This window comes from Micromesistius poutassou, assembly GCF_964030765.1.
Source record: "Micromesistius poutassou genome assembly, chromosome: 23".
Lineage (NCBI taxonomy): Eukaryota > Metazoa > Chordata > Actinopteri > Gadiformes > Gadidae > Micromesistius > Micromesistius poutassou.
In genome coordinates, this window is record NC_140293.1 from 3,858,424 (window position 1) to 3,882,851 (window position 24,428).

Genomic DNA, 24,428 nt, shown 5'->3' on the forward strand with positions numbered 1-24,428 from the left:
TTAAAGTTCCTCGTCTTCACTGCTGCTGGACTCTCCAAACAGATCCCCCATGGCGGTGTCTCTGGTTGCCGTGGCGACGGCCGGGGATGTCAGTCTGAGGGTGATGAGGGCGGGACTCTGGCTGAGGCCCAGCAGTAGCCCACCACCCAGGGGCGTCACACACTGGACGCGGGCGTCGGGTGAGAACACGGACAAGACACACCCGCGGTCCAGATCCCACAGGCTTATCTTGTCTTCATGGTTAAAGAACAAACAAAAGAAAACTCAGTCGCAAACCAAATCATAAGTCAATTATCATCTCAAACTGTCTATTGAAAACTCTAATGGTCAGTTGTCATCTCTAAACAATCCTAGCCCAACACAGTGGGTATTCCTTATATTTTACATTTATTTTTATTGCTAGACTCCAACATTTACACATGGTCCTTTAGTTTATACAACATTCAAGTGAGATTAAAAGTGTTTAATTTGTGCACAATAGCTGTATGAATACCATGGTATGAACACAATAACAATAATTGTATACATTTAATAAATAGTTGTCGGTGGCCACCGAATGAAGAAAATAACATGTTCGTTTCCCAGAGACCTTTGACGATTTCTTTCGTTTCCCATTTTTTCACCTGAAAGCAGAAACGCTTTGGCTCCGCCCTCGGTCATATGAAGCCGGCTGGACACGCTGAACTTCAGGTCCCCGTAGCCAGAGATACTCTTGTGTTTTCGTTTGAAGGGGTCCCATACCTTCAGTCTTCAGACACACACGGTGCTTTAATTCTCACAGAAGACCCGTCAAATGCAAAGAAATACGTGGCGTGACGATATAATGCGTTCACTGTTTAGTAACTGCTTGGGAAAGTTATGCGATATACTTTACTTGTTACTTTCTGCGACCCCGAAGGCAACTCTGCTGGCGTTGTCCGTGACCGCCAAGCAGCACACGCCAGGCTCGTTCCTCAGCCTCTTTCTCACCTAAAAACAATAATAGTAAAAAAGAAAAATACCAGGGTTAGCCGCTAGATGTCAGTGTTGTGCCGCAAGACGGACACCGCATCTCCAGTCCACTACCCAGCAGGAGTGCGTGTCGGTGGCTTGACCGTCCCTTAAATAACGGGGGGGGGGGGGGGCACTCACGGTGCCCTTCCGCAGGTCCCATAGAGTGACATAGGGCACGCGCTGGGTCTGGCTGTAGTGGCTCAGCACCAGGTAGCCACCGGCGTGGGTCATCGCCGCCGTCCTGAGGCTCAGCTGGGACGTCCTGTCCTCCAGGGTGTGGTCGTGGTGCTGGGACGCCACGGCAAAGACGTTGAGGTGGTGGCCGAAGTAGGAGCACACCACCACCTGGGGAAGTTGGCGAAAGAGGGAAATAAATGGTGACATAAAAAAAGCTACGTCAAAATCTAAAGAGAGAATGAAAAAACGTAAAAATGTTCAATTATTGATTGCGTGAATGAGTGCAATGAATTGATTGAATCAATGAAACTCATGAGTAACTGAGTCCAGTCTACATTGAAATGAAGAGAAGGGAAAGTATATATATATATATAAATTAAATTATTTATTTATTCTTTTTTTTTTACCCACGGTAGAGTTTCTGTGCATCAAATACGGTGACACACTTTTAGTTCCCAAACTACTAAGCACCCCGGTGTCTCGGGAGAATAGAGCACTAGAAGAAAGCAGCTGGTGGACCTGCTTGTCCCCGCTGAGGAGGTACTGGTCGATGGCGTTGGACTTCTCCCTGTCGATCCTGCTCTGCTCCTCCCTCTCCCGCCGGGCCTCCCGCTCCAGCCGTCTCCCCCTGGAGGACCGGCTCTCCGTCCTCAAGTCCCACGGCATCACTGGATTAACGCCGCAGAAGAAGAAGAAGAAGCGTCGGTGTTACACACACACACACACACACACACACACACACACACACACACACACACACACACACACACACACACACACACACACACACACACACACACACACACACACACACACACACACACACACACACACACACTTTTCTGAGTCACTTTGTTTGGTCGACAAATAACATGGATTTGATTTCAACATTTCAGAAATCGACTAGAATTATTTCCTATTCTGGGAGACACTGATTTTTTGAGCCCTGGCCAAAAGTAAAATTTGGATTTATTGGACGGCATATAAAAAAAATGTGAAGATGAAAGAAATGAGAAAAGATTGATAATTACATCAATCAATCATATACATTCTATATATAAACCCCTGTCCCTTTCAGATGGTGATGCTGCAGTTTGATGCTGGTGATACTCTGCTCTGACCGTATACACACCCAGGCGTTGCCCTCCGCAAGTGAACCCCAAAGGTGACAACGTGACGTCGGCTCACATAGCTACGATAACGCTAAACATCACACTCAATCACAGCACAGCATGTGATTGACGGGCCAGGTGGATTCCCCGAACCAGGGTAAGAGATGCCCTGACTAGTCGGAAATAAGTCGGAGGCGGTCTAAACTGAGAACTTCCCTCACTCATAGCTTATGGATGGTTGAGACGTTTTGAACAAACTAACTTGTTTTCTCTTTGGTGGCCGTGGTCGGTGGCTGAGGCTCTCCCGAGACGCTTCCGGAGAGAAGGGACTCCTTGCGGGAGGGTTTGATCCGGTCCTTGATGTAGCCGGACTCCAGATCCCACAGAATCAGGTGATCCCTGCAACAATAACCACAACCTCCTGAAAACTGTTCTGGTTTGAAAGGGGGACTACACCTAGTGAGCACCATCGATAGTGGGGAAGTGGTTACTCAACCCATCGCTGGGGTTGTATGAGCTGGTGCCACATGATGTCACCTCAAACCTGGTTTTGGTGGACTTATATTAGCCATTAGCAATTAAATAACTAAATGAGTGTGACATACTTCCTCAAATCCTTTCTATCCTTTTCTAACAGAAGAACAGACGACATCCCTGTTTTTCTTTGCATCTTCCCGCTACCAATTGACACCATGATGCCACCATGTGGCATCATGGTGTCAATTGGTAGTGGGTATGGCATCACCTCACAGCTCTCCCATGAGTGTGTGTGTGTGTGTCCCTGCTCTGACCTGGTCTCCGACAGGCCCAGGAGCAGCCGTCCCTCCTCGAGGAGGCTGTACTCCTGCTGCAGACAGGGGACCACATAGAGCCCCGTCTTCCTCCTCAGGTAACTCTTCTTCACCAGGTCGTATATCAAGAGCGTCTGGGAAACCGACAGAAAGCACAATGATTCAAAAGGGAGATGTCCATTAGCCTAAGGGGCTGTTTGAATAAACCCCCTATTTGAAGTCACAGACACATTTGGGTTTCATAGGAGCCAGTGTGAAGGGAGAGGTCGAAACGCAGGTAACGCTTGCTCGAGGGAGGGGGTGCAGCCAATAGAAAAGACTAAGTAGCTTAACCCTTGTATTTCACTAACTATTTCCCCAATTTGAGAACATTACCCATTTTAGTCAAACACAACACCAGCGCTTTACGAGTCTGAACCGAAAAATTGCGATTTTGAAATTGAAAAACGTTTTTCACGATCCCTTACTTCACTAGTTCAAACCTCGAGAGGGGATGAGCGCAAACTCAAAGAACAAACCGCTACGGCACACGACGAAACGGCGGACTGCGGCGCGGCTGACCTGGAACACGGGCGCGGGCGTGTCGGTGAAGTTGGCGGTGCCCCGGTCGGTCAGGACGTAGAGTCTGAGGCCGTGGGTCAGCGCCACGTCGGTGCTCCCGTAGAGGCTGTGCTCCAGGCGCACGGGACGGCCCGCATGGCGGCGGCGGGCCAGGTTCCACACGGACACACTACCCGCCCGCAGGGAGTGGCAGACGGCGTACCTGCCAAGCAGAGAGTGACTGATCAGACCAGCTAGGGCACAGGGGACAGGGGTGGCGGAGGGTGGACGGATGGCTGTTGTTGTGTGAGAGGTGGTGTCGGTGTCTCACTCAGCTCTCCTGTTCCCCGCCCTGGCAGGGGATGGGCATACCAACTGCGATTTGTTTTTTCGCACGTTGCGGTGTGTTCAACCCCGCTGCATTTGTTCGCTCTGACCCAAATAATAAGTAAGTCTTAAGTAGGACTTGACCAATTCAGGGCTGTCCCAGACTAGTTTAAGCCTGTTAATGAATGTGCTATGATCCACCGTATGAACATGTTGAACATTACTGTGATTGACTTGATTATTATCGACACAGACACTAATCATTGCCAATGATTACAAGTAGGGGGCGCCAATACCAGTGTGCCGATGTCACTGACGTCCCCAAACATGTAGGCTGATGGAGGGTCATGAATTGTGGTGTTATCCCGAATCAATCGCAACACAATATCCACTCTCTTAACTCTCTTACTAGTTGCGTACGCCAGTCATGAGAACATGACGCCAACAACAACAACAAATATGTGAAGCACCCCATTCCGGGTGTTATGTCGTGAGATGAGAACGCCGGCAGAACGAGGTCACTAAACATCTCTTGACCTCGAAGGACCTTGATGATGCTCATCAAATATAAAAAAAATGGATACATGAAATATATTTTGCAATGCAAACGGAAAGAAGAATAAGGATTATAAAAAAAAAACAGTCAATACGAGGGTCTGCGTTTGATGGTCTTCAAGGTGGGACCCGCCTCACCTCGGGGGTCCGCCCGCAGCCACGATCTCCCTGGTGCCGTCGCTGCGGGGCTTGTGCACGTTGTAGGTGAGGCTCTGGTCGTTGATCCGGGAGGAGAAGTCCCACAGCCTCAGGTACCTATCTCCGGCGCAGACGCCCACGCAGTAGCGCAGGTCCCGACACAGCCCTTTGGGTTAAGGCGGAGCGCATGTCAGACCGACCCACACAGCAAACACAAAAGATACTAGGATCTCATTTCATCTTTTCAGACTTCAACAGAATTTGCAGTGTCCCATCTTTTGACTCACTTTATAACTATAGTTGCAAATATTCATTATGTGTATGCGACATCATATCCAGTATATTAATTTAAAGGTGACACATTATCCCACCAGGTGTGAGTGTGATTAGAGTTACAAGCCGTTTTGAAAATCTTCCTCTTCCTCTTCTGAAATTCTTCCTCTCTTTCCTCTTCTAAAGATGTGCAGGATAGACCAGCCTACCAGCCTACCCAGTGGACCGTAGCAAACGTTTGCTCATCTATCCGTCATACATCTAGGTGGACACGCCCACTTGTGATGTCAGAAGAGGCAGTCGTCCACACTCACACGCGGACGACACCGATTCGAACTTCGCCAAGAGGAGACACAAATACGGCAAAAAACAAAGCCATCCACCGCACTACCCCGGGGGGGGGGGGGCCGACTGACCCGCCTGCAGCACGCCCACCAGGCGGACCACGTGCTTGTGGTCCTCGGTCTCCAGGTTCCAGGTCACCACCTCGGTGACGCCCGTGCGGTCGGACGGGCAGAAGCCCACGGCGTGCGTCCCCGTGCGGTTGACGGTCACCTGGGCGACGGGGTCCTGGCCGCAGCAGAGGATGGAGCGCAGGAACAGGAAGGACGAGGCGCTGAAGAGCTCGATGTGGACGATGTCGCCGTCTCGCTTGTACGGGTACCTGATGGAGACGTGGGGTCAGAGGGGGAGAACGAGTACAACTCTTTAAATTCTTGAACTCCAGAATGGCTTTGTTCAATTCGGGTCTCATAAAGTGCTGGTGTGTTTGACTAAAATGGGTAGTTCTTAAAGACTCAAAAGCACATGTATATAATATATTTATATATACTTTCACACTAACCCGACCGATAGCGACAGACTCGAACATAATTTTTTAAAATAATAATTTGATTTCTTTTTAAATTTTAATTAGTTAGGGCAGTGTGCACACACCTCAAAACTAGACTGTGTTGTCACGCTTGAGACATGAGTTTGTCGATTGTAAAATCCTGAGCGAATCAAAATAAACCGTAATACACATGGACACAATGAAAACCAACCAGTCCTGGGGTATCAAGCCTCAAAGCACAACTTGGCCCATAATACATCCGGTCTCATTTAGTAGCGAGCCCATATGACTCATGCTCATGAGTGACTCATACGTAACACAGCTTCACGTGGTGCTGGGCGGGGGGACGGACGCAGAAGTGGTGGTGGTGGGGGGGGGGGGGGGGGGGGGTGTTGGGGGGCAGGGGGGCAGGACCTGCAGAACAGGAGCAGGTACTGGGAGGTCATGTCCACGGCCTGGATGGAGGCGGCGGCGTGCTGGGCCGTCAGCACAGCGCTGACCTGCCCGCCTCTGGCACTGAGCACCGCCGCCTGGCTCCCTGACCTGATATGAGAGAGAGAGAGAGAGAGAGAGAGAGAGAGAGAGAGAGAGAGAGAGAGAGAGAGAGAGAGAGAGAGAGAGAGAGAGAGAGAGAGAGAGAGAGAGAGAGAGAGAGAGAGAGAGAGAGAGAGAGAGAGAGAGAGAGAGAGAGAGAGAGAGACTATAATTTGAAGGGGGGATTAGGGTCATTATCACCAATATGATACATATTAATAACACCACAATAATTGTACATTATTCATATAAAGACATTGTTATATTAACAAACAATATAAATATATAACAGACAATTATATATATATATATATATATATATATATAAACAAACTATAATTGTAAATATTATGTGACTTATATTAACCTACTGATAAATAATAAATGAAAAGATGGAACACAGTATGCATTGCTTATAAATAATAAAACGACGAGATGGAACACGATGTGTTGGCCTGATTATTTATAGTTAATGCAGTATCCTGGTTCCAATTAATATTTATAAAAAAGCGGTCATAATTGCTGACCAGCCAAACCTGTGTGCAGCAGACGGCACACGCAGCTTGGGTTACGATCACGTGAGCGAGTGGTCTTGATATCAACACCTCTCTACTGCCTTTGCAATATCATTTCCATGGCGGTATCTTTGAACCCCGGTCGGTCACTCGTTTGGAGAGACTTAAAGAAGAGCCCTCTCTGTTAGGCGTCGGTTCTGACACCGCGTTCTCCAAACGGTGAAGAAACCTCAGACGGGCGGCAATCTGAAGGAATCAGGCCACATCGCAGGATGTACGATTTCCGAACTGGACGTGCATAGTTGTTAATGAATGAATGAACTTGTTAATTAATTAGTTAATTGTTAATGTCATTGTTGTCGCTTGTTTTAATGGAAGGCTTTGCTTCACTTCAACTTTATCTACAATCAAGTATCATATTTAGAGTGTACTGCAGTGACGGACTGGGAGCAAAAAACGGCCCGGGCATTTGCGCATTATAACCGGCTGCGGGTGTAATTGTTGACGGGTGGGGGGGTTGGTTGCGCGTGGACACGATTGTTGACGGGGGGCCATTTGGCCGGCCCAAACGGCCCACGAGAAACCAAACGGCCCACGAGAAGCCGCGGCCCTTCTGGCATCTGCCCAAATGCCAGACCGTCCAGTCCGTCACTAGTGTACTGTATACATTGGAGACACCTTCTGCAACACGAGCTCAGTTTGACGTTGTGCCATGCTTTACACGTGACACACACCAACACTATACTACACAAAGGGGGTTTGATCAGTGTAGCGTACCTCATTAAGTACCCCCCCCCCCCCCCCCCGCATCGTGCATATCAGATGGGACACGCGTGATGTCGCTGGCCACACCCCTTAATCCGCGGCCCATTAAGCCATCACCCAAACAAATCACCCTTGGGTGCAGCGTTACAGGGCCGGCACCGGAGATGCAGGCTCGCCTTTTTAAATATGGATGACGGTGTTGGAAGCGCGCGGTGTGGTTTGAGGACAAGGTCACTCGGGGGGGGAAACTTGTAACTCCTCTATTGTAAATATTGGAACATTGGATGAGCGGCGATCCAACATTGACCTAGGGCCTGCTTGTTTTTATTATTTACTTCTCCGTGTGAGTGGAAGGAGCAAATCAAGACCGAACAGCTCTATCACTTCGTTTGTAGCTCAGGCAGTAGCTCAGGGGGTGGGGCGGGGCGACTGGTAACCGGAAGGTTGCAAGTTCGATCCCCGGCTCCTCCTAACTGAGTGTCGAGGTGTCCCTGAGCAAGGCACCTCACCCTGACTGTTCCTGACAAGCTGGCTGACGCCCGGCGTGCTTGACTCCGCCGTCGGTGTGTGAAGGTGTGAATGAATGGTTGTAAGTCGCTTTGGATAAAAGCGTCAGCAAAATCCCCGTAAATGTAAATGTAATTGTATTTTGCAAAACGATAACAAACAGGTTTTGTTCTGACCTGTAGGCAAAGAGGACATAGTCCCTGAAGGAGTTGCTGGACAGGACGATGGAGCGGTCCTTGTGAATGGCCTGGGCCTCCAGCTCCATGTGAACACAGCACAGCAGGGAGCACGAGGCGGCCAGGTCAAACACCTAGAGAACACACAGCACACCGCCACCCCAAAGCAGCCACTGGTTATGTTAAAGTATTGGTAACGTTAAAGTATCAGTAGTGGACATTTTAAAGTAGCAGTAGTGGTCGTGTCAAAGTATCAGGAGTAGTACTAGGCTTTGCAGGAGTAGTAGCTATGTTGTTGAATAATCTACGATGGCACGACTAACACCACTAACCACCTTGACGAGACGACTGCCATCATAGAAGGCCACAAGCAGCTGTCCCTCGCACGTGGTGGTCACCATGGGAACGTCCACCGAATCCTCTTCGGAGTACACGACCCGTCCAGTTTCTATTTCTCTCACCTGGAAGATCACCAGAGATCGTAGTGTACACACACAATTATGTTAGCATAAGTGTGTATATACATATATAGAAATGAATGTATTTGCAACTAATTGCCGATGAGGGATTATTTCCTTAACTCAAACAATAGGTTTTTGATAAGCCGAAATTGGCGCTTGGTGATGTCTTTTCATGCTATCCAAAAGATGACTATGACATAAGAGGGCTAAGAGCTATTGCCCGAACCCTAACCCTAACCTGTGTTGCACCAGGTGAGGTTTCAAAGAGAGGCACTCTTTGAAACATGTTAACAGTAACAGTTAAACGTGTTACTCCTATCGAGAGAGGGAGGGGAGGTTTTATATGTTGTTTAAAAATCTCTCTTCTGCATTCCGTCTTGCTCTCGCCACAACTCCAGAATCGTACCTACAGCGCCTATTTCAAAAACACGTCAGAAAAAAAAATGGCCACCTGCAGGCTCTGTCCGGTGCAGGCGACGAGCACGCTGTCGTCCATCCCCAGGGTCAGGTGGTCGGCCGCCACGCCCCCCACGGCCCCCAGGCTCCTGACCACGGCCCTCGTCTCCAGGTCCCACAGGTGGATGCTTCCGTCCGCCGCGCAAGAGACCGCCACCGAGCCCCCCCGCCCTCCTCCCAGGGCCGTGATGGGGGACGAGTGACCTGTGATGGGGGGGATGCACGAGTGACTACAGGGGGGGGGGGCATAGTATTTGTGCCAAATCCTTAATTAATTTTCAGAATGTCTCTTCACCTGCCAGAGTGGAAAAAGCTACTGGGCCAGCAAATTGTTTTAAAATGGGAGCCAGATATTTCTTGACTCATGCCAAATGGTTGAATCTGAACTGCCATTGGCTGGTGGCTAGGTGTTAATTTTGGACGCTGATCATTGCCCAGTCACTGATTTGTCCATATTTGTTTGGAGTTGAGAAAAGCATGGATGGAATACATGGATTGGGATTCGTCAGAATGAGTATTTCCCCTTTTACTTCCCCTTAACTTTTATACACAGACTAGAGGGAGGAGATGTGTACCAAACCACAAAACAATGGACGAGATGGGTTTCGTGTTCTTGGGCAGAACTGTTGAACTATTAACACTTCAACCATCTCAAACTAATGTCCTAACCCAGCCTTGAGGGATTTACCTGCCAGCAGGTGGTGTGTGAGGCCACCTGGGGGCAGTAGGCAGGTGTAGGAGGGCACCAGGACTGGCAGAGAGGAGTGGGCACACTGACTCAGTAGGGTGTGGAGGTAGCTGAACTTCAGTGGGTCCCCTGGGGGGATCAAACACCAACACATCTTCTTTTCAGGAGTTTGTAAGATAAGATAATACTGATGAATAATCTTAGATGGGAAATTCGTCAGGTCTCCATCAAATGCCTTGACGTCAGCAATAATAACAAAGGGTTGTTACGTTGTACCTGGGGCCACTGGTCTGTCATCAGCCAGTATTTGTCCCAGGCGTCCTATGATCTGGGAGGCCAGTTGACAGGGGTCCTCCTCCAACACCGTCCTGGACAGAGCGAGGGCCCCAGCTAGGACCTCCACATCAGCAATCACCCTGGAGACAGCAAAAACATGCACTCCATTTTGGAGAGAATTTAGAAGCGTGGAAAACTGAGAGGACTTCCAAAAGAGTGGATCCTCCATTCTGTCACGTCAATCCCTTACAATAACACATCAACTGTTTAATTCAGTGAGCTTGTAAGTGGCCTATTTTTTATTTAAAAGCCTGTCTTTGCCAATCAGTGTCTAACTCCTTTGGTCTGGTCAATTTCCCTAGGGGGGTTTCAATTGCGATTCCATCAATTCAATCACATGGACCCAGTTTTCCACCCCTATGTAAACCTGTGGTTCCAGTAGGCCAGTAGGTAGCAGTGAAGCCCCAGCCGTGGACTCACTTGTCGGGCAGCACGGCGTACTTCAGGTCCTCCTCCACGTCCAGCACGGACAGGCCCTGCAGCCTGTGCAGCAGGAAGTCGTAGCGGAACACGCACTCCGTCATGAAGGGCACGATCTGCCCCGAGCGGACCAGGTGGAACGGCAGCCCGTGGAGCTTCCTCAGGTTGAACACCTGGCTCTCGGCCACGCCCTCTCCCTCGCCCTCCTCGCCGCCCCCCTCCTCCTCCTCCTCCTCGTCTCCGTGCCCCGCCCCCCGCCGCCGCCGCCACGCCAGCGGCTGGAACGTGGCGGCGCGGCGGGATCTCTCCCCGTAGTACGCGGCGTAGTCGGCGTGCGCGGCCTTGCGGGAGTCCTCCGTCTTGAGGTAGCGGTCGGCGCAGACGCGGCTCAGGGCGGGGTGGCTCCAGCGGTACACCCACGTCCCGTCGGTCCGGACCTCGGTGAGGTGAGGGCCCAGCGCACGCCTTAGCCGGGCCCACAGGATGTAGGGCACCCGGGGAGGGCTGGACGGGGAGGAGCGGGACAAGGCTATCTCCTGGATCACCTTTCTGTCTTTGGCCAACAGGCCCAGTAACTCCTGCGGATGGAGATAATGATAATATACTAATCCGTCTGCTGAATCCGTTCTTTATACGAATGGATGGAACAAGAAGGTGTATAGTTTAGTACGTGTCCATTGTGGTCAGACACAGAACCACGTCTCCTTTCCATTGAAGATATTTATCTTCATGGTATGAGGTTTGTGTGAAAGACCAACTCATGCTAAAAGAAAACTAAATCGGTAACCCTTCCTTTTACGGTACACTATTTACCAGGTATTTACCTAGTAATATCATGGTACTTTCTAGCTTATTAGGTGGTATTTATAAGGTATTTACCAGGTAATTACCTAGTAATATTAGGGTACTTTTTCTCAAAGGTAATTACTAGGTAAATACCTCCATAAATACCAAATAATAAGCTTGAAAGTACCATAATATTACTAGGTAAATACCTGAAAAAGTACCCTAATATTACTAGGTAATTACCTGGTAAATACCTTATAAATACCACCTAATAAGCTAGAAAGTACCATGATATTACTAGGTAAATACCTTATAAATACCAAATAATAAGCTTGAAAGTACTATAATATTACTAGGTAAATACCTGGTAAATACCTCATAAATACCAAATAATAAGCTTGAAAGTACCATGATATTACTAGGTAAATACCTGGTAAATAGTGTACCGTAAAAGGAAGGGTTACCACTAAATCATGTTTCAATCATGTAAGAGCAATTTTCTTGGCAAACTTGTAACGTGACGGCCTTCCTCTGGACCTTACAGACGTACAGGAGACTCATACAGGGTAAGACGTTGTGAGTTTGGGGGACCTCCCAGACTCCATTATGAGACTGTGGTGAAATGTTTTTAACATTCATATAGACCGACCTCTTCCTCGCATCCGCCCCGCGAGACGACCATCAGCGCGCCCACGCGTCTCACCAGCTGCTGCCCGTGCTCCCTCTCCAGCCGGGCCAGCAGGCCCAGGTAGAGGCCCTCCAGGGGGCCCGCCAGGGGCCCGCCGCCGCTGTACGAGGTCCAGAGACGGCTCTCCCAGAGCGCGGCCTCCAGGTAGAGGGGGCTGGGGCAGGATGCGCAGGCCTCCAGGAGCAGCTTCCACTGGTCGCCACGGAGACGCCGGCCGCACGCCCGCAGCCCGCGCCCCAGGCCGGCCCTGATGTCCGGGGCGCTGAGGGGGGGGATGGGCAGCACGGCGATGTGCGGAGACTTCTGAGGAAGAGACGCGGAAGGGGGGCTTTCACGAATGATTCGGATCGGACGCTTGTTTCGTCGTTGTTTGGAAATGTGTTGAAACCGAATGCAATCACTGTAAAAATAATATTATTGTCTGTTACTGTTGTGTATTATTTATGATCTATTAATCAATGTAGGAGCACTTTGTGGCTGCCTTCTATTATTGAAAGTTTTTATATAAATACCCCAAAACTATGTTGCCAAAAATTTTGCTAAATGTTGCCAAACTGGATTAATTGATCCTAACCTCAACCCTAGTTAACCATTGGTTATGTTATACCCAAACCTATATTAACCTTACATTATTGTTATGATTATGACTAATATTTATATTAACATTCATATTATTCACATTGTGGTGATGAAGAGGACGGTAACAATGATTCATTCTATACATATTCGTACGATCATGACTGTCGTCACGACGATAACACAATAATCGATAACACAATAATCATGAGTGACATTCGTGTTCAAACCAGCCGTCCTCCTGACCGACCTGCAGCGCCGCAGCGCAGGCTGTGCCGGCGGTGGCCGACAGGAGGAGGTGGGCGTGGGGGGGCAGGGGCCCCTCCAGCCAGGACAGGTCGGCGGCGCGCTCCTCCGACAGCTCGTCCAGGCCGTCCAGCAGCAGGACCGAGGGCCGCGCCGCGCTCCCGCAGCCCAGCAGAGAGAGGAACTCGTTCCTCAGCTGGGGGAGCGCCTGCAGAGAGGAGAGGTGCCGTAGTGAGGGAGCGGAGTGAGTGTGCTCGGGCAGGAGCATCAGATCTTCCCATAGCGAGTCAAGGCCTAATATCAATACTTAAAGTAAATTGTTGTTGATAACTTTGATGAGACGGAGAGCCCCCCCCCCCCCCCCCCCCCAGCCATGAGAAAAAAACTGAATTTCGCGGAAAGGTCACAAGTTTGCATCCCTGTAACTATACGCTCTCGGTTCAGATTGAATATTGCACATTCATTTGATATAAAATATTGATGTGAACATTGCACAGTAAGGGACTCAGGGGGATGTGTGGATAGTGCAGGAATCAGCACCACGTCCACACTGAATTAGTGATGATTGTTTACTAGGAGTACGAACAGCCGGGTACCGTAGAGAGCTGGCTGTGAGGGGCAGCGTAGGCCTGGGCCAGCTGCAGACACAGACCCTGGAGGACCAGGCGGACGTTCCTGCTCTCCCCGGTGAGGCCGATGAAACACATGACCTCCACGGCTCTGAGAGCCAGGGGACAGCAGGGTCAGAGGGGTTATGGGTTTGAATGGACGCTTTGTTTGTATGTATACAGTGTATCTGTGAGCGTATCATTTATTATGATCAAATATTATTCATTCCCAAGACAGGAGATGAGGGTGTGACAGCAAGAAGGATAGCAGTTGTAGAAGACCCAAAGAAAAAAAATACTTATTTTATAATTTAAATGAGAATCAAAAACAAAACAATATAAGACAGAAAATACATGAGAAATATATTATTATATATATATATATATATATATATATATATATATATATATATATATAATATAATATAATATAATATATATAAACATATAATATAATGCAACATTTTATGGTGAACAAATAACTGAAAATACAGCATAGAGAGATGATAGAGAATTCTTTGAAATAAAACCACTTTATTTAATGTGTAAGATCATATGTCTTTATCCAGACTGACGGTGATGGGGGGTAGCCTCACCCAGGAAGACGAGCGCAGAGGAGCTGTGACGCCCGGGCCAGCAGGCAGCTCTTCCCCGAGCCAGGAGCCCCCAGCAGCAGCAGGGGCCCGCGCCCTGGGGTCTCTGCGGCCCTCTGTACCTCAGACAGGAAGTCCTGCCTCAACAGGCACTTCCTGGCCCTGTGGGAGGTCACCACCACACCGCGGTGTTAATGCTCTAGAGGCGTATCGCCCTGGAATCTAGAGGAATTTAAGTCTAGGGGGTGCCAAGGAGTTGCTCTTATTGTCTATATACTTTCCTGTAAAAATGATATAAACTAAGTAAAAGTTGCCGTATGTAAAGTTTAAGAGGTTTTATTTTAGTGCTATTTGTTAGGGAAGGTTTTCAGTGAGGTATTATGGAGTGAAATACACAATGGGATTTTAAATCCCAGGTCCTCTCTGACCAATCGGGGCATCTCTTTTGTGATATTTTTGGGGAATCCATCTTGCCTATCATGCACAGGTACGGGAAATGCAACACTTGGAGCGGGGAGCAGAGGGAGGGGACGTTTCTGCTCTTTTCTTCTCTCGCTCTTGACTACTCTCGAATCTGATTCTTTAATAATAGTTTCATGCATTTACGTGCAAGAGAACAAAATGAAATCCGTTGCCGTGTTTTAATGTTGACGTGCATTACTCTGCCACTTGTAGAGAACGGTTCTGAGAGGCTCTCCCTTTAAGAGAGAGATCCATATTGTAGAGGAGAGGAGACAGACGATGACACATGGTCGGAGCGTGTCCCCTTACAGAGCATCCCGGTGGTCCCGGTGATACTGGACCTCTTCCCAGAGCCTGCGCTTCACCTCCTTCCTCCGGACCACGTCAAAGGGCTCCCGGACCTGGCTCACCACCATGGCCCTGGGGGACGGAGATCACCAGAATGCAGCATCAGCATCCTTTAACCTCTATTATGTGGATATATTTCATCCAAATGTGATGATGCTATAGTATTTGGTGGTTTTGTGTAACATAGGGAGATTTGGGGCGCCGAAATAAATAAAAAGGGTTTGACATTATTATTCCTTGCAAGGTTAACCTGATGGTATTTATGGATGTTGCATGTTGTTTATCGTTTCCACTTGTCACAAATAAAGTCACATGACTCATGGGAGGAGCTGGATGGATGGGGCGGAGCTGACAGGGCATTCCAAGTGGAGGGAGATTCAAGTAGGAAGTGAGAGCGTCGTTGAAGAAACAGTGTGTTTGGAACAGGTTTGATTGGTTTTGCCAGCACCGTCCCCTCAAAGTGATCTTAATGGATTCCCCAATTGGTGCATGTTGTGGAGTTAGTGTTCCCTAGAGTCCTCTGTTGTCTCTTATATCTACTGAGTGGTATTGACTTGCTTAAAACTCATCGCTACGCTCCGCTGGATTTCCCATCTCCTCTCCTTTCCGGTGAGTTCAACCCATTTGCATTCTATTTATTTTTTTATCTAACCCTCTCGCTATACAGATTGCTATTTTGTCGGATTATCAAGACCATTCTTTGTGAGACGATACTTTGTTTGGACTTTTCTGCCGAGTTCCATTTTTGTCTTTTTGAGGAGATAAGGTATTTGTGCATTTTGATGGGTATTTTTGTTTGGACTTGGACAAGTTGAACATTGATATTTTAATTAACTGTTTTGGTCTGAGGAGTGCTGAACGTCACAGTTACCTTTGTGTTGGCATATGTTTTAGAATACACCGTTTTCACAGAGACTTCATCGTAGGGCAAACCTCATTATGGGTCTGCTCCCCTTATGACACAGGTAGCAGACTAAACAAGTGCAGAAATGTCCACTCCCCGTGCTCCGGTAGATAAATGCACCCCCATAATGAGTGTGATGAGCGACCCCTGTGTCTGTCCTACGCTGGCTCCTCTGTGGTAGAACCAGCAGCCGACTGTCTGGACGGCGCCCTACTTGTTGAGGGAGCTGAGGGCCGTCCGCTTGAAGTGGGCGCAGATGCGCTCGGTGTAGAACTGGTGGGACCGGTTGTGTTCGGGGTCCAGGCCCCGGCGGCCCCAGCCCACGTCCCGCTCGTAGATGTTGGTGTGGCGCAGCTTGATTGGTGCGAAACAAGACAAAAAGGCGGGCACAGGTCACACACGCGCGCAAAGTGAGAGACAAGCCCCTGGATGGGGGAGTGGAGGCATTAGCTAGACCCGCGCGCAGCCATTGGTCTCTCTCAGGCGATACAGCACATCTCTGATCACATCTCTGATCCTTCCATCCATTTCCTCCCTCTCCCTTTAGTTTTTGTTTTTACATAACCAATAGGTTAGGTGTTACTTTGAGAGCAAAGTGTTAACCAAAGTCAAATTCCTTGTTTGTTTATGCAAACCAGGCCAATAAGGCTGATTCTGATTCTGATCTCTGGCAGAGGGTGGATCGCAGCGCACAATAAGCAATGATGTAATTAAGCAGATTGTTATGTAATTTATTTAATTTTATTCAAGCAGCTTGGGTATTATTCTTTAGCAAAAATAACTTGGGAGTGTGTGTGTGTGTGTGTGTGTGTGTGTGTGTGTGTGTGTGTGTGTGTGTGTGTGTGTGTGTGTGTGTGTGTGTGTGTGTGTGTGTGTGTGTGGGATTCATTCATTGTTTTAGGAATGTGGCTAATCCGACAGTAGAGTCTTCATGTGTGTACCCCCTGCATGTTCTAGTGTGGACCACCGACCAGTCGTGTAATAAGTGTGTGTACCGACCTTTAAAAGCCGCCTAGTGACCTGCAGCCTTTGGCGTCACACCAACAGTGGCCTCTGCCTCCGTACCTTGTCATAAACCCGGCCCATGAACTTCTGATGCGCGGCGGCCAGCGCTGTGTTGACCTGCGGCCGTCCCTTCATCAGGTCCACGTAGCGCGCGGCGTGCTCGTTCTTCAGGTTGTAGTACAGGTCTGGGATCAGCCTCTTGTAGCAGTGACAGTGCTGCTCCGGCGGGAAGCCGTCCCCGAGGGAACGCAGTCCCTCCTCCGTCTCCCAGTCCAGGACTACAACAGGCAGACATCACTGCATTGAAGTGTGGGGAGTTTTATATCAATCAGATCAGAGGTTCCCAACTTGTGGGACGGGTACCACCGGTGGTATGTGAGGGACCCCCTAGTGGCGTGCCACGAGGCAGAATAAACCATTTGTAAAATTAATCTGAAATGATATAGATCTAATGATATAGACCAAATGTTCTGTTTGCAGTGCTCTGTTTTTACTCCTACAACGGGCTACAGTGACCATAGTCATTGAGGAAGTTGACAACTGAGTCCCCTTGTGGGAAAATGTGTTTAACTGGTAACATTACTAAAGTAATCCTCACGGTTGAATGGTCGGACTGCAAAAATAATCGCTGTTCCAATAGCGCTGTGGCATCCAAGATGGCGGCTTGTTGGGATGGATCGGCAACAGGGTAGAAATGGATACGATTGCTCTCTGGTGCCCCCTACCCGTCTTGAGCAGCGCCGCGGCCCCCTCCTCGCCCAGGGCGTCGGCCCCCCCCCGCTGCAGCACCCACCACAGCCGCTGGCGCGTGGCGGCCCAGTCCTTCACCGCCTGCCGTCTGCGCTGCCCGTCCTGGCTCAGGATGTCCGGGTGGTGGGTGCTTTAAAAATACAAGCACACGCCCCGGAGCAAAAGGGGTTGAACAGTTAAAGGTAGCGGACGCTGGGTGTAGCGGCGCTAGATGGAGAGCCAGGGCCTCTTGGATTGGCTCTGCCGGTCTGAAGGATGGATTGCAATACCTTGGTTTTTACTATAGGCGGTGCTGTTGCGGAGCTGTATAACAGCACTTTATGAATACCACCAAGTTACATTTAAACAACAATGTTCCTTTTTATTTCCACTTTTAGTATAGTCTAAAGTATAAAAGTAGTGGGGTCAGAAGATATTAATTTGAGATCTTGGCCTATACCTTAAATGTGAAAACACATAATATCGTAAGGCGTATCCAATTGATATGCACTTTGTGTCACAATAAAGCCTATCCTAGACTAGGAATATCACAGAAAGCGGTGACCATGTAACCATTGAATAAACTGAGCAACAGTCACCGTGTGACAGTCGACCCCCCCCCCCCCCCGGGTCTCACCTGATGGGCAGCAGGCGGTACACGGCGGGCAGGCGGTTCTCATCCAGCCGGTACCACATGCGGATCAGACCCAGGTCTTTGTCCAGGTCCCCCCAGCTCCTCTCCAGGAGGTCCTCCCCCGCCGCCCCGGAGACGGAGCTCTGGGACGTCTCGCCGCTCGGCAGGAAGGAGGAGGAGGAGTAGGAGCTGGACGTCTGCTCGCCGAAACTCAGGAAGCCGTGGGTGTCGTACACGGGCTCCCCCGCGGGACCCCCCGGGATGCCCCCCGGGATGCCCCCCGGGATACCCCCCGGGATACCCCCCGGGCCGAAGGACCCCTTCCTGACGGAGAGCTTCCTCATGGAGGCCCTCTGGCGGTCGCGCTCCATCACCCCCACCACCGCCTCCAGGTCCTCGCGGGACACGGTGGACGGGACGCTCTGCTCCTCGTACTTCTGGCCCAGGAACAGCTGAGAGTGGGGGGGGGGGAGCGGGGGGGGGGGGGGCAGAACGCAGAGCAGCCCGGGATCTCTTATACTGCCGCGCTTCTGGGTGTTTGACGTGGTGTTTTTATGGGTGGATGCTATAGGGTGGAGGGTGGATTGGGGAGGGGTTGGGTGGTTCCATGGGACTTGTGTGACAGAGCGTGCCAAGAAAAATCCTGCCTTTGCAGTGGTAGAGGGATGCTGCGGGTGTGTATGGAGATGGGGTTCGTGTTGTTTGTTTCAGATGGAGTTCGGCTACATCTCTTATGCAAAAATCTTGTTAATTCTTACTCATACCGTGAGCTTGCCTTGAACGCATTCAATCCATACCTAACCTTGAATAATGAAAAATATATAAATAATATAGAAAAAGAAACATGCACTCAAATGTTGGATGAGAGAAGAATTCTAAACAGAGTGGGGAAAAAACAACCTAGAATCAATCAGGATTCAGAGATGTATAAAGCAGAGGCACATTATAGATGCCTCCTGATGGTGGTATTCACCATACCAGATATAAGGGACATCAGGTTACCAAAGTAAAAGTCCTGCTATGTGTTTGGTTGACAGAGCTCAATCGATCACCCTCACTGACAGTCCCTCTCTGGGCACCATGTGGCTGACTCAATACATTCTGGATATATATCAGGATATACTCTGATTACAGAATAAATTATATCATGATATACTCTATATATATATATATATATATATATAGCAGGATATACTCTGATGACAGAATAAATTATATCATGATATTCTCTCTCTCTCTCTCTCTCTCTATATCCGGTCAACCAGGCTGACGTGCTCTGAGCCCTCACCACAAAGTTGGGCCCGGGGGTCCCCTGGCAGCGCCGGATGGTCTCCACATGGAGCCGGGCCGTGTCGTGGCGGTTGGCCGCGGGGCTTCCCGACCCCTGCCGCAGGTCCACCATCCGGAAGTGGTAGCCGCGCCGCCTGCAGTGGCGGTAGAGGGCGGGGTAGACGTCCTCCATCAGGGCACTCCTCTCCGCCACGGTGTCTGGAGAGAGAGAGAGAGAGAGAGAGAGAGAGAGAGAGAGAGAGAGAGAGAGAGAGAGAGAGAGAGAGAGAGAGAGAGAGAGAGAGAGAGAGAGAGAGAGAGAGAGAGAGAGAGAGATGAGAGAGAGAGAGAGAGAGAGAGAGAGAGAGAGAGAGAGAGAGAGAGAGAGAGAGAGAGAGAGAGAGAGAGAGAGAGAGAGATAATTTCAATTTAAAGTCTTAGGGCGCACTCACACTAAGCCATCTGAATCTTATTTATTGCCAAGTATGTTTACCGTGCCCGAGTACGTTTGCCCCCTAAAGTCTAGATGGTTTGGCTAGTGTGAGCAGGCCATCCGTACTCAAGTACAGTTCAATTCCGTGGCCTCAGTACACTTCGGAGAGGTGTGCTCAGGCCACGGTACAGTGATAATGAGCCGACACGCGCACACACACGGATACGCAACCTATATGTACAAGAGGAAACCGTACTCAGGCCCAGGTGAGATTGCTTAGTGTGAGCACAGGCCAGCGGCACAGTGGGGGGGGGAGGGTACGGTACAGGGACACTTTGCCTAGTGTGAGTGCACCCTTAAACCCCCCCGTCAACAATCCCGTCCGATCGCAACTTCGCTACGGCACCACCCCCCTGCCCCCCCCCCGCCCCACGTCAACAATTCCGTTCAGCTTTGCCTGGAGCCCCCAAAGGGCTAAGTACGCCACTGTATAGCAGCATCTTGTTTTTTCTCTATCATGATGAAAATCCTCTTTCGTATTTGAAATCAGATGTTTTTTCGTCCAGGCTCTTTGGGGGACATAGCAGAGTGCAGATACATTATCTAAGACGGCGGGTATTGGATCAGTATGATGCTGTTTCTGCATCCACCACTTCCTCCCAAGCGGTCCACCTCACCTTTGTACCCGCCGCAGATGTACACCATGAACCGCCTCTCCTGGCCGGGACAGGGCGGGGCTTCCTTTCCACCAGACCGCCCCTGACACACGGAAGGGTCCAGACCGACGCGCCTCGGTCTCCGTGGCAACAAGCAGCTCTCCGTCGCGTCGCCTTCGGGGCTCCCGTCGGAGCCGGCCGACGGACGCGGCCCACTCTCATTGGACGTTGTTGTGGCGCCCGCACTCTCCCCGGTGGGCCCCGCCTCTTCCCCCTCGCCGCCTTCGTGGCCCAGGGCCGCCATGCTTTTGATGAGGACCTCATGGGAGCCATGCGGTTCGTGTGGATCGGTCAGGGACGTGATGGCGCTGAGGGTCTTATGCTGTGGGGGACGCCATAAAAGAGAGGGAGAAATGGGTCTCTTCGTAGTGTTAGTGGAGGCTTTTAGACAGTAGGTCAGTTGTTGTCTTGCTTAAAGGTTGAGTCGGGGTTTGGCCCGTCCTCCTCTGACTGTGATTCTGTGATGGCTGTTAAAGGTGCTGATTTAATTGCTATTATTTCAATGTCATTTTGAAAAAATGGAATAGCCATCGGTCAGCTGTTCAAGAGGGAAATGAGGCGTGATAATATCTCTTTTTGGTTGACTGCAACTACTTGTCTTTTAATCACAGGTGCTTGGATTCAACACTTTTCAGTGTCTCAGATACGAGGGTACGGAGGGGCTATTCCCTTAGGTTCTGTTCTCCCTTAACAACTCTCAAATCTTACCTACAGCAGCTTTAAGAGCTATGATAATAAACATGACTTGGTTTGCTTTACAAACCGACATATGTCCTGCGGTTACAAATATATTAAAACAGTAGGTATAATCTTGTTACAGCCATGCCTCTTGAGATTACAAACGTTGCCTATAGTACCCAAAGTTCCCATCTGGAGTTTATTGAAGTTCATCGTTTATTGGTGTCAGGCCACAGGCTGACACCAAACGATGCTCTGTGTGTGTGTGTGTGTGTGTGTGTGTGTGTGTGTGTGTGTGTGTGTGTGTGTGTGTGTGTGTGTGTGTGTGTGTGTGTGTGTGTGTGTGTGTGTGTGTGTGTGTGTGTGTGTGTGAGAGAGCGAGTGTCTTTCTGGGCTTATATGAGCTGACTTTGAGATGTATACTAATATATACTTTTTGACATTTTAAAGATATTTGGAAGATAGTGTAGTAGTGGATTCCTCTGCGGTTATTTTAGATTTCACGACCAGCTGGTGAGTTGACAAGGTGTTCAGCCGTGATTAGACATTTCCCTGGTGACTGACATTACATGATTAAGTCACCTCGGTAACCTCACCTTGTAGAAAGGAGCTTGTGTTGTACCGAGCAGGTGCAGCACGTCAGTCTCAGTGTAAGGTGAGAGCGGATTACTGTGTCCAAGACGCTGCTGTGGGGTGAAACAATGGCAGGGGGAATCAGGGATTATGCCTGTGTGTGGCTGACAAGGCTGCTGCTGATGTTATAGTGTTGGGTGTATCTAGGGCCTACAACACATAACACAAAAAGTATCATAAATAGTTTTTACTTTTTGATTGTTATGAACGTATGCCTCCGATGCACACACATACAAAAAAGTAATTAATCAATTAATATATTCTATGTAACACAATTAACAACGCAACCGCAACATTGATATTAAATTATAATCAACAGGGAAGTTTGGTAGGTATTTGGGTCTTGAGTTCTTACTCTGAGGTAATCTTCGGGAGCGCTCCGTCTCAAGACTCAATTTGGGGACATGGGTGTCCCAGTTTTTCCACTGCAGTACAAAAACACACCACAAAAGGAGACACTGCTGTAAACACCTTGGGCTATTAGAATGGGTTAACTTCAATACTTCAGCACAACCTGGCAATGACCTTGTTCGTTGTCCTGCTGGCCTTGTTCAGCGGACCAAAGTCTGCCAGGCAGTTGGAGAAGAAGAGCTTGTGCAGTTTTTGGGATGTGCTCGGCGTTTCCGTGGTCCCCTAGGTGATTCACACAGGGGATGATGGCTATGACTTGTGTGAGCTACTGACACTCAGTCTAGCAGGGGCCGATTTTTTTGGAGTATTTAGTGGTAACAGTTCTCATGGAGAAGAAGTTTATTAGGAAAGATACCACACACACACACACACACACACACACACACACACACACACACACACACACACACACACACACACACACACACACACACACACACACACACACACACACACACACACACACACACGGATCACCTGGCACAGCGAAGTGGGACCGTTGGGAATGGCTGGTAATCGTATAACTCTCTTGTCCTCCTGCAGGACAATGACGACAAATGTTAACTTCAATGTTCGCCTGTGGTGGTTTATTTTTGTAGGATAATTGTATTGATTTGCATTGAAACACACTCCACATGCATGAAATTAGGACTGTTACCCCCAACTCCCTTAAAGACGAGACTTAATCAAGTTGTTAAACTAAACTAAACTGTTATATTGCCTAAAGGTATATCTTCTAAATCACTTTAATTTACAAAATAACTAAAGGCGTTTAATCAGACTCGGCTCATTTACCTTTCTCCTCTTTTTGTGTATTCCGTTCCCAGTGCTGCTGTCCATGGTGCGTGTTATTGGGACTAGCCTCCAGCAGACTATACGCTCCCCAGCGGTCCTAGCCGACGTTGCTGGGACAGAAATGTGGGCGGAGTTCTGATGCCGCGCTGAATGCACGCCTCAAGTGAACTTTCAATGTTTTTTTATATAGCTTAGCCCAGTGATTTATGTGGCTACAGATGGGTGGGAATCAATTGGTATAGGCTATTTACTTTTCATTTCAATATAAAAGGAGTAATGATTAGTAAATTCGTTTTTTTTTATCCTATTCAACTATTCAGGTTTGATTACTTTAGAAACCTGGCAACAGCAAATAAACATTGAATCGAAAATATCTTTAACAGAATGAAGTGGTTTTTAAATGGCATGCATTAGATGAACAAAGCCAATTGGCTTACTAATGAAGAATTTCTGACACGAGACAAAAGTGCATATTTTTTTTTATTTTCCATAAAAATGTCAACTTTAAAGGGGGACCACACACGCTTGTCAAATTATGAAATGGTGTATTATAGTAAATAAATACTACGTAAAATATCAAATGCATCCTTGAACGCCATCAGGTTGCTGCAGTACTTTGATACTGTGATTCTAATCACTCGCGGACTACATGTAAGCATCGTAGGACAACAATGGCAGTGGTGCACATCCATCTTCCACATGACAACACTGTCAATTGACTCAATGTCTAATCCAGCCGTTCTAGTTACATGTCCCCCCCCCTCCTAGCCCTCCACCAAAAGCGATATCAAAATGTGAGTAAAACCAAACACTCAGGGGGGGGGGAGAGAAAAGCACAAGGTTTGTTTGTGAATCTAAAACCCTCTTTGATAAGAAGAATTCCTAAACAGCCGTGCGACACCTACACCTCACAGAATGGCTCTGGCCTCCAATCAGGCGCTTAAACGAGCGGTTTTACTTTAAACTTTGGACTGTGACATTTTTCGTGGGCTCGGCTGTCCTGAACGCAGCTTCTGGAGTTGCGAGCCGGTGTTGTTGGATTTAGGGGGGCAGATATTCCATAGAGGCGACGGCAGCGCTGCGTGGCCCCCGAAACAGAATTCTGCACAATCCACTTCGGTCAGTCTTGTAAACGCCCGGCCCCTGAAATCCGCCCTCTTCTCTTCGACAGTATTCGCCTAGTCGTTCATCCCTCCGGTTTTGCTCAGCTAAAAACGAACAAATAGTGAGAAGAAAAACACATGTCAGCCGTTGTTTTTCGTTATGAGAGGTAAATACATACATATGTCCAGAAATGTTTTTACTCACATGCTGGAAG

At 48.9% G+C, this 24,428-nt stretch overlaps 1 protein-coding gene across 1 annotated transcript; it reads right to left on the reverse strand.

Moving 5' to 3' along the window:
* LOC311368709 (uncharacterized protein) lies at positions 1–23,155 on the reverse strand (the record flags this gene model as incomplete). Its single annotated transcript, XM_084487499.1, has 31 exons — positions 1–233; positions 624–748; positions 875–969; positions 1,132–1,338; positions 1,690–1,838; positions 2,545–2,681; positions 3,074–3,207; positions 3,635–3,836; positions 4,634–4,799; positions 5,323–5,570; positions 6,153–6,281; positions 8,236–8,369; positions 8,571–8,696; positions 9,148–9,356; positions 9,841–9,969; positions 10,117–10,256; positions 10,597–11,174; positions 12,032–12,373; positions 12,897–13,100; positions 13,489–13,612; positions 14,097–14,255; positions 14,865–14,975; positions 16,022–16,161; positions 16,873–17,090; positions 17,538–17,692; positions 18,179–18,627; positions 19,464–19,663; positions 20,555–20,915; positions 21,868–21,957; positions 22,430–22,537; positions 23,111–23,155. 31 exons carry the CDS (start codon positions 23,153–23,155, stop codon positions 1–3), a joined length of 5,847 nt encoding a protein of 1,948 aa, XP_084343625.1.
* Between the last annotated feature and the right edge of the window lie 1,273 nt (positions 23,156–24,428).